Source organism: Nicotiana tabacum, chromosome 1 (assembly GCF_000715075.1).
Source record: "Nicotiana tabacum cultivar K326 chromosome 1, ASM71507v2, whole genome shotgun sequence".
NCBI classification, from domain to species: Eukaryota; Viridiplantae; Streptophyta; class Magnoliopsida; order Solanales; family Solanaceae; genus Nicotiana; species Nicotiana tabacum.
The window spans coordinates 63932505-63949014 of NC_134080.1; the positions used below are offsets into that span (position 1 = coordinate 63932505).

The following is a 16510-nucleotide window of genomic DNA, read 5'->3' on the forward strand; positions in this document are numbered from 1 at the left end:
TCTAGTTTACTGTGATACATGATATAGTACAAATTAAAGAATAAGGCGGGTAACTTCTCACATATATATTATTTTACCCCCTATGATTGTGGAAACATGAAGATTATCAATCTTCCAATCATTTGTAGTCTCACTATGATAGCCATTTGTATTAGTAAACTTCAGGTTTACTACAACATATGTTTTGACCATAATCATATAATATGAATGACATATTTGTATATAAGCTCTTCGAGAGCCTTAATTTATTATCCACAATCTAATATTTATCTGGCACTACTGGTGTCATGTATTCTTTAGACAAACATTTAGCTCTTCAGGAGTTATTGATACATTTTGTACTATCAAATATTGCTCAGACACTGCTGGTGTCATGAGAGAAAATCACAATCAAATAAACAATGTAAAACAATTGTTTAAGCACACGAAAACTCTTCTTCATAATATTTTTCCACTTCAGGAGGCAATTTCAACTGTGTTACTTCTTCAGGAGCAAATTTAAAATACGAAATATTGAGTATATATTCTCTTAATTATATTAACTCTTCTGGAGGTGAATTGTAATGTATTCACATCAAGAGCGCGTTCATATTTACCCGACTTATTAGTATTGTCACATTCACTTCAGGGAATGGATTAATATTATCAAAAGTTCTCATCCTTCAGGAAATCGAACATAATTATCTGAATGCGCATTAATCACATCAAATTGTGATGCCTCAACCTCTTTTAAAATATTTACTACTTCAGGAGCAAATCGAGGCGTGCATTTAATATAGAGAATATTTATGTAGCTTATCTTCAATTGTAACTATAGAAAGCCTAAATTATCACTTCTGGTGATCATAGGCTCATACCACTTCTGGTAGTTAACAAAATATAATTACAATGAGATATACGAAATATAACCACTTCTTGTGGTTGTATATTTCTTGCAAACTCTGCTAGAGTTTAAGTTGATCTAATAATGTTATCCATATTCTTCAAAATGACATAAACAAGATATATTATAGTAATCATCATTATCAAATCATAATTTTTCTTTATGTACAACTATTACATAACCATACTATCTATTACAAATAACAAAAATTAAAATATTTACATTTCTACGGATTCACCACCGATTACATGACTTGTTTCTCCTTCTGGGAGTGCAAGGTAATCAGTTACATCAAATGCATGAAGTCTAAATTATCTTCAGAAATAAAATTTGCTTAAGCATTTTTCTCTGTCTTCTTTAGGGAGGCTTGATAAAGCTCAACCAGGTGCTTTGGCGTACGACAGGTACGTGACCAGTGCCCTTTTTCTCCACATCTATAGCATGCATTTTCTGCATTTGGTGCTTGCACCGCTTCATGCTTTTGTTCCTTCCTTTTCCACTGCTGGTGGTGAGGAGTGTTCTTTGGTGCATTATTATTACCATGATTAGAGTTTCTTTCCCGACCACGACCATGACCACGACTGGGGCCACGACCTTTTCCACGTTTAGCCTGGTGGAAGTTCGTCTCATTCACTTCAGGAAATGGACAAGAACCAGTAGGTCGACTTTCATGATTTTTCATTAACAGCCCATTATGTTGCTCGGCTATAAGAAGATGTGAGATAAGTTCAGAATACTTTTTAAATCTCATCTCTCGATATTGCTGCTGCAGGAGCATATTCGAGGCATGAAAAGTGGTGAAAGTTTTCTCCAACATATCATGATCAGTAATATTATCACCACATAGCGTCAATTGGGAAATAATTCTGAACATAGCAGAATTATACTCACTGATAGATTTAAAATCTTGTAGTCTTAGATGAGTCCAATCATATCGTGCCTGTGGAAGAACGACCATCTTCAGGTGGTCATATCTATCTTTCAAATTATTCCACAATATGACTGGATCTTTAACAGTAAGATATTCCATTTTCAGGCCCTCATCAAGGTGATGACGTAGGAATATCATTGCTTTGGCACGGTTTTGGTTTGATGCCTGATTTTTGTCTTTGATGGTGTCTGCCAGACCCATCGCATCAAGATGAATTTCAGCATCAAGCACCCAAGACATGTAGCTTTTGCCCGATATATCCAGGGCTACAAATTCAAGTTTGGAAAGATTTGACATTATTTAGGAAAAGAAAGTTCTTACCTCAGATACTTTCAAAATATTTGCTCGAGATGGCAGAGTCTCGTGCTGATAACGTGATATGAAATAAAGACTATAAAGTAAAGACAAGTATAGAGAGAAACTGATATATTATTCGAATTCAAACTGATGTACATAATGAACTGAAATCTCTTCTATTTATAGAAGAAAGAAAGCTGCTTTGTAAGCTGCTACTACAAGCTGCTATGTAAGCTGCTACTACAAGCTGCAGTGTAAGCTACTATAAGCTGCTGTGTAAGCTGCTACTGCAAGTTGCTGTGTAAGCTGCTACAAGCTGCTGTGTAAGCTGTTGCTGTACCAGATATGGATAATTTTCTACTGAGAGCAATATTTATCCATAACGGAGTACTGAATGGATAAGCTTATTATACCCGGTATGGATAATCTTCTACAGGGGGTAATGTTTATCCATAACTGGGTACTGAAAAGATAAGCTCATTATACCCGATATGGATAAACTTCTACTGGGGGTAATGTTTATCCATAACCGGGTACCGAAGTGATAAGCTTCTTCAGGAAGCTTATTTCCAATATAGTACTAAATAGATAAATATATTTACGGTGGAGTCCCATATGGATAAACTTCTTCAGGAAACTTATTTACAACGGAGTACTAAATGAACATCCATAATATAATATATTTATAACAGTTATAACGTTTTTGCTAATTAATCAGCTGCTGTAAAAAGGTTTAGGACATAAGTGTTTTTTTTCAAGAAAAGGAGAAGCAAAATAAAAGAAATAGTAACAGATAAGGATCATGTTATTTTCTGGTAAATATGACACTGACATAGGAAGGAATTTAGAATATTTAATTATTGACAGAAGTTATCTTTTGACTGGCAAGATTGAATAACAATGTAATTTTCTACGCGATAATTGATTGAATTAAGGGTTGAGGTAAGATGAGTCAAATTTGATCACAATTCTTATAAAGATAAAGACGTACGGGATTCTCCTTCTGTCTAATTTGTTTCTCTCCTTTTTCTTTTCTTATTTAAAGGCTAGATTTTTTTTTTTTTAACTAGAATAATGGGGAGTAGTTACTGTAATTTTTGGTTGAAAAACAAGATATATTAATGTAAGCAGCAATTTTTTCGATGATGACCTATCAAGTAGTGACTATCAGAATTTGGAAACTTGGCCAAATTAATCCAATAATATGACATCTGACTGTAAGAGCGGAAAAAATAGCAGTCACCTCATACAAAGCAAGCAAGTAAAAATAGCACGGGCTAGCCAGTTTTCGGATTGGTCATTTAAAAATAATGAGCGTTTGCCAAGTCAATGAAAAATAGCTACTATTTTACTGCAACAGAGACCGGTCCAACATAATATACTGGAGTTCGGTGCACATGTATATGAACTTCCAGCATATTATGCTGGAACTCCAACACGCGGAAAGCTCCAGCATAATATACTGGAGATTCGAGCACCTGTGTATGAACTTCTAGCATATTATACTAGACCGGTATACTTTGTTGGAGTTTTAGTATACTTTTGCTGGAGTTCTAGTATACTTATGCTGGAACTCCAGTATAATATGTTAGAGTTCCAATATACTTATGCTGGAACTCCAGTATAATATGTTGGAGTATTTTTCGGATTTTGAATAGTATTTCCGTTCAGATTTATCTTTACATGAAAAGTGGCTAAATTTCGATTATTTTTGAAAGTGTGGCTATTTTTGAACGATCACTTGTAAATATGAGTATTTTTAAATTTTTCGCACGTAGGCAAATACTTGAGCAATGGTATGATGACCCATCACGGCTTGCTAACTAGATTAGGTCGGTGCTTTGACATGCAAAATTATTCTGCCTTTTTTCATATTTAACTTATAAATTGAAGTAGAAATTTGGAATTGAGAACTGTTTTGAGAGGTACTTCAAAAGAAATTAGATTCCATTACCCTCGATTTATTTGTCTACTCTTAGTTTGATATGGCTATTAAGAAAACGAACAAAGTAATTATGAATTCTTTACTACTCGTTAATCGTTATATTAATTTGAAAGGGCTAGTCACCTATGTTACCTACTTCTCAAGAAACAAGTATCTTACTTCATTGTATCGTGCAAAATTTCACATGTTGGCAATTCTGCAATGAATAAGTTCACAAAATAAATTAAAAGAACTTTTTTCACACCTAATTATAAATATATTTATGAGGAAATGGTTGAATATAGCCCTTTATAATTTGAAAAGAAAATGATGCTACAAAGATATCTTGTATGTTATTTTATATCTCTTGTGTAAAAATAAAGACCTCTTATTAAAGAAATTATATTAAACTAAAAATAAGTATGTAAAGAGAATATATTTATTGAGAAACATAAATCATACATTGATTTGGTATTATAGTATTATATTAAAAAGGTAGAAACATTAACGAAAATGCTTGAAAATGAGAACCTGGTAAATTAAAGTTCTCCCTCTAATATGTACTAGTGTTAGAATTTACTATATTATTTATGCTAAATGGACAAGATTGTTTTACCATCCAAAATTACCAAAGAAAAAGAAAAATCCTTCTGTTACGTTAAATTGTGATGTAACAAGCTAGAAAACAGAATTTTTTGCGCAGCAAGTCATTTCTACTTTCTCAATACCCCAATACTTGAATTTACATTTGCAGATATATAGTACAATTGGTCAAATCCTAATATAAACTTTATAAAAATAAAAGGAATATATACAAATTGTACTACTAAACTAGTTTAACATTATAGTTAAGGTCAGCAATTTTTTTTTTTGAATTGTCACGAATTTTATATTATCAAAGGCCTAATCCCCACAGTAGCTCTGTTGATCTTCCACAATATGCATGTCATTATCGCCGCCAATATAAGCAGACAAATTCAAATACCTCTCAGCTTCTTGCTCAGCTCTCACATCCCTCCACCTTGTCCTGCATATCACACAGCTAATTGATCTTCTTCTGTTACTTCTCTTCCATTCCATCAAACATTCTTCATGTAATGGATTCCTACATGTCCGACAAGCTGCCACTTTTTCTCCCTTATTCATCTCTTCCAAACACACCGGACATGTAACACCGTTCTCTATCTCTATTCTCAACGGCGAAGATTTTGGTCGTTCCTTAAAAAACGTCTGGTGAAACCTGTACTTAAGACATAATATAATTATATAATTGAAGTTAGGCTACATCAGAGTTATAGATTTTAATACTATGATGTTAGAGCAGACAAGAGGTCCTGAGTTTAAATCTCACTCTCGCAAAAATAAAAATATTTTCACTTGTTTGGCCAGGAGCGTGTCGAGACATGATATATTAAATACGCCTATTAGAATTGCTCTTCTAACCTTTCTCGAACATTAGGGTTTGCTAGTGATTCAGTTGAGATGGGTAAGCTGAGAAGGCGTTGGAGCTCACATGGCCGGAGAGTTCGGCGGAGAAGACAGGTGTCATCTATGGAGACACCCAATACGCGGATGAGGACGAAGAGGATGTGTTTGCATGGGGTGGTTCGATCAGGGCAGCTGCATGATGTGGTGGTGGAGAGGTTAACGGTATATACATTTCCGGTTGCGCCTAAGATAAAGAAAGTGGTGTCGGCGTGGTGGAGGAGGCGGAGATGATGGCTCACGGCACGGATGATTCTGTTGGCGAGTGGTTGTGTTGGCATTAGATGGCCGCGGTGACGGTGGTGCTGGTGGTCGGAAGGGGTGGAACTAGATGCGATGGATTCCATACTTTTGGAAAGTCGCAATATTTTTGGAAAGCTGGAAAACTTTGGTTATGGAATTTGGTTTTGGTATGTTTTGTAGGAATAAAGGAAATTAAGTGTGGCTAGAGATTCTTTGTAGAGTTTTGAGGGACACGTGAGGGGTAGTTCTAAGGTGCAGGACAAGTTAGGATATGGATACATTTGACTTGGTTCTTTCTATTTCTGGTAATAGGTTAACCTTAAGGCACGTCATTTAGATACCTGCACTCCCAAATTTTAAAGGAAAAGATAACTTTGAAGTGAAATTAAGCAGATGGATTAGGGAAGAATCGTGTGGATTCATCCAAACGCTTACGAATAGACATCATGGTGCAAACACCTTTGGTGAACAATATTTCTGCATCCAAAGTTAAAAGAGATTTCATTCATCGCCATTTAATTTATGTTAATCTATTTTTTTTTTAATCCGTGTTCAAAAAAATAATCTTTATATGCCTCATAAAGTTTTCTCTTTTCATATTTGAAAACAATTTAACTTTATACAATGATTTATAGCCCCGTAAAATATATGTGCTTTCTTTTACATCACAAGTTCAAAAACCTTTTTTTATTTTTCTTCTTAAACTCCGTGCACGGTCAAATAAGTTCACATAGAGAAAATACTATTTTCTTTGAAGGTTAACTTCTATATTAAATTTATTTTACTCTAGTTGATCACTTTAAAATATTTAAAGATAGTTATTGATAATCTTAAAATGTTATAATAATTTAGAAAATAAAGTAAACGACCTTTGACAAATTAAATTACATAGTTGTATAAACAGAGGGCGGTCCTATATCGTATGTGGGGGTGCACATGCACCTGGAGACTTAAGGTAGATGTTTAGGGCAGTCAAACCTCTCTATAACCGTCTTATTTGTTCTGAAATTTTTTGGTTGTTATAGTGAAGTACTGTCATAGAGAATATATATTATAACATAATATACTATACAGTTACGATAAAAACTCGATTTTTATAGTGAATGCCTATTATATAGGGATGTTATAGAAAGTTCTAACTGTATAGCTAGCATTTGCAAAGTAGTCGCAAAATAATTAGTATATTTTAAAATTGTAGTGAAACAGTTGAAAAATAGTCACACGAACGTCAGAAAAATTTCATAGAGCTTGAACTGCCACAAATAAAATTAAGATGGTGCCCTAAAGTTCCAAACTTAATAAAAGTTGAACTATTGTAAGTGAACGGGACAGAGTTTTGGAGTTTGAAAAGCCTTTATCAATTTTTTTTTGAACTTCAAAGAAAAATTATCTTTCCTGAATTTTAACTGAATTTGCATTTGCTTTTATGTGTAGAACAGATATGTATTTAAGCATGGTTAACGAGTTTCGAAGATGTTTCTGTTGTTTTATTAATTTAATATGTGTTACTTATTTTGTTTTTATGCTATGTCTTACGATTTAACGGAAGTGTACGATTATGGTATTGTAGTTTAAAATTAAATCGTTCAATTATTTCCTCCAAACCTAATGTAACAATAAAGGTAAGAAACCTTCTTCCTCACTCTCTCAGATTGTTATCTTTCATCTCGTTTTAGAATCATCATATTCCGAGTCCTAAAATTGGAGATACATTATTTCTTGAAACCAGCCCACAAACTACATTTTCGTTTCAAGATCTTGATCCTGGTCAGTTGGTTCTTTGTTAACTCGAAGAATCACATCAATTTGGTATCAGAGCAGCAGGAGGTGAACCTAATATGCAAGAAAAAGTCATTGGGTTCAAGAAGATGAAGAAACGAGACCATATGAATCTGTTTTCCACACTAGATGTACCTCTCATAGAAAATTTTATTCGTTGATCATTGATTGTGGGAGTCAAACAAAAATCATTTCTGAAGAGATGGTTATTAAACTTGGTTTGTCAAACAAATTTTATCCATATCCTTACAACATCGAAGTTGAAGATGATGATGTTTTAGAGATAACTCGTCAATGCCTCGTATCTTTTTCTATTGGTAAGTTCTATAAAGGCCAGATTTAGTGTGACGTAGTGAAGATAGATGCTTGTCACTTATTACTTGGAAGACCATGGGTGTTTACCTTGAAAATGGTAATAACAATTAGATTTGATTTTGTGGTTCTAAAAATACGTGAACTATTTTTATGCTAGTTGTTAAGCAATAGATGCTAAGTGAAAGATTAGAAACAATGAGATAATAGCTTGCAGATAGTATAATAATCAAACCGAGTGGCTGGAAATCAGGAGCCTCGAGCTTGTGTACACGGGGCCTCGAGGTCGAGTTGAGTGCCCTGCCAGGGCAGTCGATGAAGGATTAACAGTTATGATAAATTCGATGGCGGTTCTTTATGTCTAATAATGAGCAATAAATGAAGAACAATAAATAGAACACAATAAATATAAATAATAAATGTAAGTAATGGAATAAAGAGAATTTGTTAAGTTAGAAAGCAAAGAGAATGTTCTTGTATATTCAATATTGTGTATCAGATCGCCTACAAAAATGACAAGGGTCCCCTTTATATATGAGGGGAAAATCCCAATATGACACATGTGTAATTATAACATAAAGTAGCTGGTACAACCACTCAGTCAACCTAGTGCAGGCTATCACTGTTTGCACAAACGTTGTTGGAAAATACTACTTCTAAGGAATTTCCCGCTTACTTGCGATAAACACCGGTTCAGTCTGCCCCGACACCGGCCATGATGAGTCCTCGAAGACTCCGACCGAGCTATTCTCCAGGCCCCTCGAGATGAAATTATGCAATGCCTCGTCGACCGTAAAATTGATCTTCCCGATTTTAGCCGTATACATATAGTCCCCATGTTTCTCAAAGTAAAATAAAGAGAAACGTCCTCGAGATCTTTCCCCTCTGGTGCTTCCATCGAAACAAATAGTTGCGCCCTGACAAGTGACTGATGTAATAGACAGGGCTTCCAAAGGTCGCGTCCACGTAATCCTCAAAATCTTTGAATTAATTATAATGGTTGGATGCCCTTTGGTCTGCTCCAACCGCACATGTTAGGCTTCTATAAATACTCATGTCTTCGCCCCTTTCTCTCTACTACATCATTAGGCTTCCAACAGAGTTTTTCTTTCCTCTTACCCTCTCTCGTATCCTTTCCTGAAACATGATTTTTCATTTCTTCTTCGTAACCCTTTGGTAAAAATGGCGCTTCCACCTTTATTCCTCAGTAAGATATGCCTTCCTCTTCCATGCTCTCCTCTGAGGGTAAAGCAACAATGTCTCCTAGCGCTGGAGAATGCATTCCATAGGCCTTTGAGACGACCTCTGAGATGCGAACCCGTGTCTCGATACGTTAGTTTAATAACAGACATCGAAAGGGTGAAAATCGACTGTTGCTGGGGAGATGCGGTGTTAATGGAGGTTCCTTCTCGGGGAGAGGATGTAACGATGTATAAGGCCGACTTCCTCAGTGTGTACACTTATTCATTTACCCTCGGCCCAGCGGTGCCATCCATGCCTTCGATAGACCCGATGATCCTCGACTTCTGCAAATGATATGAAGTGACTCTCAGCTAAATTCATCCATCATTCTGGCTTATCGTTTACATGACTAGGTATTACGCGAATATGATTGAGGGGATGCCCTTCACCCTTGATATTTGATCAGAATGTACAGTCCCCGACTCTTTCGCGGGGGCCTGATTAAGCTCTGTTGTTGAGCCTCGAGGGCTCTCTTTGCTTGCACGTATGAGGTTAGGAATGGGGGGAGGGGGGTGGATGAGCCGTTTTATCTGAGTTAGGACTTCAGATTTGATCCGCGTAGAGAGGATTCTGTTCCCCGAAAAATGGAACATGAAGCGTAAGTAGACATACTTAATTAACTGCCCATTTCTTCCTTTCGGATACACTTCCTCATAAACTGATTTCCTCCGCTGATACAGCTACCGCAGCGTACCCTGATGCGGTAAGGAATCTTTCAGGCTGGGTAGCTAAACTAGACTCGATTTGCCCATATATTGAGTGCATGTGGCGCGATCTATCCAAGGCTCGATGGGAAGCCAAGGATCATGATGGGGCTTCATTTTCTACTATAGTTTTAGTTTTACAAAAGTTGTTGCTAATTGCGCTCTCATTCCCCGTGCTTGTTTTTGTATTTGGGCAGGTCTAGGGTAGGCCTTCTTGATGAGAGAAACTCTGCCTGGTGAAGCAGGTGCTCCAACACCCGATGAAGAGAGGAAAAAATGAGGGGGATCATCGACTTATCCTCCGAAATCCAAGAAAACCAGGGTGGAAGATACTAAGGATGATTCAACAGCCTTAATTCCAGAGGCGTCGTGGAGTCCCCGATCTAGAGGCGAAAGGAAAGATGATCCTTTGACAGCACCCAAAGGGGGAGAGGATTTGACTGTCTCTCATACTGTTGTGTCGGCAGCTTCCAAATTGCGCCTCAATTCCGTTATTGACCTGCCTTGGGCTGAAGAGGCCTGCGAGGGTGTATCGAGTGCTATTGCCGAGCCGATCGATGGCCAAAATTTCCCTCGAGCCGAGGTGAGCTTGGTAGGCGATCTAGGGGATCCCAATTTCCAAGCTCTTCAGAAGCAAGGGGCATCCCCGATTGACCCAGTCGAGGTTGTTGAAGTGAGTGATTCTCCTTCTGAATCGGCCTTTCCTCCAAGGGAGATGCAAGATATCCCCAACATAGAGTCTCTCGGTGTGGGGATGCCTGATGGTGATAAAGATATGTTCGAAAAGCCTTCTGTTGCGCTTGAGGAAAAGCCTGAGCCTGATATTTCGCTTATTTTTAGTGAGATCGACATGCTATGCGAGCAGGTAATCTATTTGTAAATTCTGCTTGACGCTCCGACCTTTTTCCTTCTAACCTTATTTCCTTCATGGTTCCAGTCCAAGGTGGTTTATGACCAAATGTTCGCCAATTATGAAATCGAGTTGACTCGCCATGAAGGCGAACATAAGAAGCTTACCTCGGAAGCCGATGAGCTCAGGGCTCTTTCTACCAAGAGGGAGGAAGAACTCCATGGCCTTCGGGATTGCTTGGAGGCGGCATTCCGGGAAAAGGCTCGTCTTACTGAATAGGTTACATGGCTCATGTTTATTTTTTGTCGGTAGATCTGACTGACCTCCGTATTTTAATATCTTTTGGTCAAATTTTGCAGTTTAAGGAGAAGGATGTCCTTATGGGGGAGGAGCTCCAAGCCAGGGACTCCGAAATTCTCGAGCTTAAGTGGCATCTAAGTGAGGTAATATCTGAGAGAGATGCCCTCTTGGGAGAGGTGGTTTCGATCAGGCGTTGCCTCGAAGATGCAAGGGCTGAGAGCATTAAGCATAAGGATCTCCATACTGAGTTGGTTGCCTCGCTATCCGAGGTCAGGGCTAATACCGATGCGCTTGTGACCTCACATAAGGAAGACGCCACCACTATAAATGCTCAGGCCTGGAAGGTGTCCGAAGAGGCTGAGCTGCACCCGACCCGAGCAGTGGAGCATGCCCGGTTAGAATCTCGAAGACAGACGCTCAAGAATATATATGCATGGGGCGTTGATTTAATCGCCGAGATTGATAGGGTGAAGACCCTAGAAGAGGAAGCTGCGACCCTGCTCTCTTCCGAAAGTGAGTCGAGCAGTGACTTGGGAGGTGATGAAGAGGGAGGCAAAGTCCCTGAAGGGGAAGAGGCCGTTGGAAACCCGGAGGTTATGGTCGAAGTTGCTGAAAGCGTGTCTTCTAAGGAGGCCGTCGAAGGCGTAGCATCGGTGATAGATTAAGGTTTTCATTTGCTTTCTGCTTTCGCAAGGGCTCGAGATGCAGATTTGTAATTGTACTTTTATGAATCTTTTTGTATGTGTGACAACTCTTTACCTTTTTCTGTTTTCCCTTTGAATGACTTGTGGCATTCGTTTGGCAATTGGTCCAAAGTTATGGGTCTCAATTTAGTTTGGTGGGTTCCTGCTACTGTTGAGCGTTTTGCAATGGTCGAGAATCAACCTGTAAGTCTGTCGTGTTGGCTCCGAGGCCATTTGCGCAGATTTTTTAGGTTCTCACGAGTCGGGTCAGTACGACCTTTGATATAAGCGGATGCTTGGGCTTTTGCATTTTTTGCCTTTAGGCCTTTTTTAATTAACTATTTCGGGCTCAATCTTCGAATCGAGTTTCGACTCAAGCTCCTTGAACCTTAAGTTTTTGAATTTAAAGCTGGACCTTAGGCTCTTACGCGTCGGGTCGGTTCGACTTTTTAATGTAAGCTAGCGTCTTAGGCTCTTATGCTTTGGGTTGCTAGTGGCTCTTATGCTCTGGGTTGGTACGACCCTTTATATGGGCTGGCGACAATGGCTCTTATGCTTTTGCTCTTAGGCATATTTAGTTAACCGCTTCGGGTTGAGTCTCCGAATCGGGTTTTGACTCGAGCTCATTGACCCTTAAGTTTTTGAATTTAAAGCTGGCCCTTAGGCTCTTAAACGTTTGGTCAGTACGTCCTTTTATATGGGCTGGCGATAGTGGCTCTTACATTTTAAGTCGGTACGACCTCTTATATGGACTGGCGATAGTGGCTCTTATGCATTGGGTCGTTATGACCTCTAGTAGGCTTTATTTTTCCCTCGTTAAGGACTTTTTTGAAATTGTGTTTGCCTGACTCTTCGACGGTTTGATAAAAACCTTGATTGTGAGTGGTTTTGTGGCAATGAACGGGCACCTCGGGAGGTTTTACTCAGTGGCTAAATGTTTTGAAGCCTATAGTTTAGAGCTGATATGGTCGAAGCTTTTTGCCTATGTCGAGGGTAGCCTATTTAATCGATTCTTTTCGAAGTACTTTCGAAGTAATTGAAGGCCTATAATTTAATAGCGATGGTCGGGAGTCCCCGAGTTGCGTTAGTTTGGCTGGTACAACCCTGTGACCGTAGTCATTGTGTTCGGCCAGAGCCTTTCAGTTCCTGAGTGAAGTATTTTCAGCATCTATATTGAGGGTATGCCTTTTTAGTGTCTTATAAGTTTGAATATATAGCCTTAGCTTTAAGGTCGGGATCATGCCTTTTTTGTAAGGTCTTATAATTTTTACATGCCTTTGAGGTCTTACAGTTTTGGTTACTTGGTACAAGTATGGTTCATGCCTTGCTTGAGGTTTTACAGATTTGATGTTGCCTTATGAAGGTCTTACGCGCTCGAGGTTGCCCGCATAGGGCCTTATAGCCTCGGGTTTTTGACAGATTGATGGGGGTGGCAGTTGGCGGCAGTACCCAAGTCATCGAAAGTTTCTTGGCTCTGGAGACATTCCTTGTAAACTTGGTGTTGCCTCATTGAGGGCTTATGAGTTTGGAGTTTCCTACCTGGAGGTCATGTGGCCTTGAGTTCTCGACGCTAGTCCCCGAGTGTTCGGGACGTTTTTGGCTTCTGGAGCCGCCTTTGTAATCTTAACGTTGCCTCATTGAGGGCTTACAAGTTTGAAGCTTCTGACCCGGAGGTCACACAACTTCGAGTTTTTGACGCCAGTCCCCGAGTGTTCGGTATGTTTTTGGCTTTGGAGCCATTTTGTAAAAAATACCGAGCTTCTTTGAAATGCAAAATGCTTTGATGGAGGGGAAAGTATTCTTTGATTACTTGGTACAAGTATACACGTTTTTTCTATAAAGGGCTCGATTATTCTATACGGACACGATTCGTTAGACCGTTTGGTCCGGTACATCATTTTCCTATCGAGACCCCGTTTAGCACATCTTGGCTTCTCCGAGGAGGTGACCTTCCGTGGGGATGCCCCCAAATATTCGAGGTTGATTGAAGAGAAGCCTTGAATACTTGTTGAGTCTTCCTTAGGTAGAATATAGGTGTTGCCTCGTTAAAAACCTTGCTGGTGAAACCCTTTTCGGGATAAAAACCAGGTCAAAGGAAAAGAGTGCAACATATGCTTTGAAACCTTAAGGTCTTCGAGCTGGAGGGCATTTCGGAGTCTTCCATCAGACGCCTTAGCAGTAATATCGTTTGAGCATTGATATGTTCCAATTGCTTGGAAGTTGTTCGCCTTCCATGGTACCGAGCTTATAGGACCCTTTGTCGATCACTCTGAGGACGCAGTACGGTCCTTCCCAGTTTTGTCCTAGCTTTCCTTCATTAGGGTTTTGGTTATTAAGGGTGACTTTCCTTAGGACCAAGTCCCCGACCACGAGATGTTGGAGATTTGTTCTCCTGTTATAATACCTTTCGATCCTTTATTTTTGGGCGGCCATTCGGAGTAGTGAAGCTTCTCGCTTTTCATCCAATAGTTCGAAGGCCGTAGTCATGGCCTTGTTGTTCGAACTCTCAGTGGTGTGTCGGAATCTGACGCTTGGCTCTCCAACTTCCACTGGTATCAAAGCCTCGGCACCATATACTAGGGAGAAAGGTGTTTCTCCTGTGTTTGATTTTGGAGTTGTTCGGTATACCCATAGCACTTCGGGCAATATTTCTCTCCACTTTCCCTTAGAGCTTTCCAACTTCTTTTTTAACTTTTGAATGATGGTTTTGTTTGTAGACTCGGCCTGACCGTTTGTCACGGGTGGTAGGGTGTCGACAGGATTCTCTTGATGTTGTGATCCTCGAGGAACTGTGTTATTTTACTTCCGATGAACTGCTTCCCGTTATCGCATGTTTTCTCGGAAGGAATCCCGAATCAATACATAATGTGATCCCAGATGAAGTTAATGACCTCTTTTTCTCTTATCTTTTCGAAGGCCTGCGCTTCCACCCATTTTGAGAAATAGTCAGTCATAAATAAAATAAATCTAGCTTTACCTGGTGCCGTTGGTAGAGGTCCAACAATTTTCGTCTCCCATTTCATGAACGGCCATGGTGATAAGACCGAATGTAGTTGTTCACCAGGTTAGTGAATCATAGGGGAAAATCTCTGGCATTTGTCGCACTTTCGGACGAATTCCTTGGTGTCTTTTTCCATGTTGTCTTAATAGTAGCCCGCCCTGATCACCTTTCAGACTAAGGAATCAACGCCAGAATGGTTTCCATAGGTGCCCTCATGGATTTCTCGGAGTACATAATCTGTGTATCCCGGCCCCAAACATACTGCTAGGGGGCCATCGAAGGCTCTTCTATACAGAGTCCCGTTTTTGCCGAGCGAGAATCGGGCTACTTTGGTTCGCAGAGCCCTTGATTCTTTTGGATCTGTGGGTAGTTTCCCATCTTTCAAATAGTCAATATATTTATTTCTCCAATCCCATATCAGGCTAGTGGAGTTGATCTCGACATGAACTTCCTTGACCACTAATTTGGATAGCTGAACAACAACCCCGAGGAGTAGGTCATCTTCTTCGACAGACGATCCCAGGTTTGCGAGGGCATCAGCCTTGCTATTCTGCTCTCAAGGTATGTGGATCAGAGTCCATTCTTTGAAACGATGTAATGTGACTTGAATTTTGTCCAAGTATCTTTGCATCCTGTCTTCTCGGACCTCGAAGCTCCCATTTACCTGATTTACTACCAGGAGCAAATCGCATCTTGCTTCGATGATTTCAGCTTCTAGGCTTTTGGTCAATTCTAGACCTGCAATCATAGCCTCATATTCGAATTTATTGTTAGTCAATCTTGCAGTTTTTATGGATTTCCTGATTATGCTGCCCGTAGGCGGCTTCAGAACTATACAGAGCCCGAATCCTCTCACGTTTGAGGCACCGTCAGAGAATAGGGTCCACACCCCGGAAAATGGGCCCGTTTTTAGTAAAAGTTCCTTTTCTACCTCAAGAACGAGGGAGGACGAGAAGTCGGCCATGAAGTCCGCCAGAATTTGGGACTTGACAGCCGTTCAGGGTTGATACTCGATATCATACCCCCCGAGTTCGATGGCCTATTTGGTCAATCAGCCCGATAGTTTGGGCTTATGCAATATGCTTCAGAGAGGATATGTCATTAAAACACAAATACGATGGCATTGAAAATAAGGTTTCAATTTCGTGATGCACTTATTAATGCAAGAGCTAATTTTTCTAGGTGCAGATACCTAGTTTCAGCATCTCCCAGGGCCCGACTTACATAATAAATAGGGAATTATGTACCTTGCTCATCCCGAACTAGCACACCGCTTACCGCTATCTCGGATACGATCATGTATAAATACAACGTTTCATCCTCCTTTGGTGTGTGGAGTAAAGGCGGGCTAGTCAAATATCGCTTTAACTCCTCCAAGGCGCGTTGGCATTCTGGAGTCCATTCAAAGTTGTTTGTCTTTTTGAGTAAAGAGAATAATTGATGACTCCTGTCAGATGACCTCGGTATGAATCGGCCCAAAGCCGCTATCCGCCTTGTCAGCCGTTGCACGACTTTTACATTATTTATCACCGTGATTTCTTCGATGGCCTTGATTTTGTTGGGGTTGATCTCGATTCCCCTGTTCGTCACCATGAAGCCTAAGAATTTGCCCGAACCCACTCCGAAGGCACATTTCTCAGTATTGAGCTTCATGTTGTAGCTTCTGAGGATGTAGAATGTCTCCTGCAAATGAGTCAAATGGTCCTCTGCACGCAGGGACTTAACTAGCATGTCATCAATATAAACTTCCAAGGACTTGGCTATTTGATGCTCAAACATTTTATTAACTAGGCGTTGGTACGTAGCTCCTACGTTTTTCAGCCCAAAGGGCATTATATTGTAACAGTATGTACCGTACTTCATGATGAACGAAGTC

At 39.6% G+C, this 16510-nt stretch overlaps 1 protein-coding gene across 1 annotated transcript; it reads right to left on the bottom strand.

Moving 5' to 3' along the window:
• Positions 1-4809: 4809 nt before the first annotated feature.
• LOC107761686 (uncharacterized) lies at positions 4810-6105 on the bottom strand. Its single transcript, XM_016579936.2, has 2 exons — positions 5479-6105; positions 4810-5275 (listed from the first exon to the last, which is right to left on the bottom strand). The coding sequence occupies exons 1-2, from the start codon at positions 5865-5867 to the stop codon at positions 4939-4941; spliced, it is 726 nt and encodes a 241-aa protein (XP_016435422.1). The 5' UTR covers positions 5868-6105; the 3' UTR covers positions 4810-4938.
• Positions 6106-16510: the final 10405 nt, after the last annotated feature.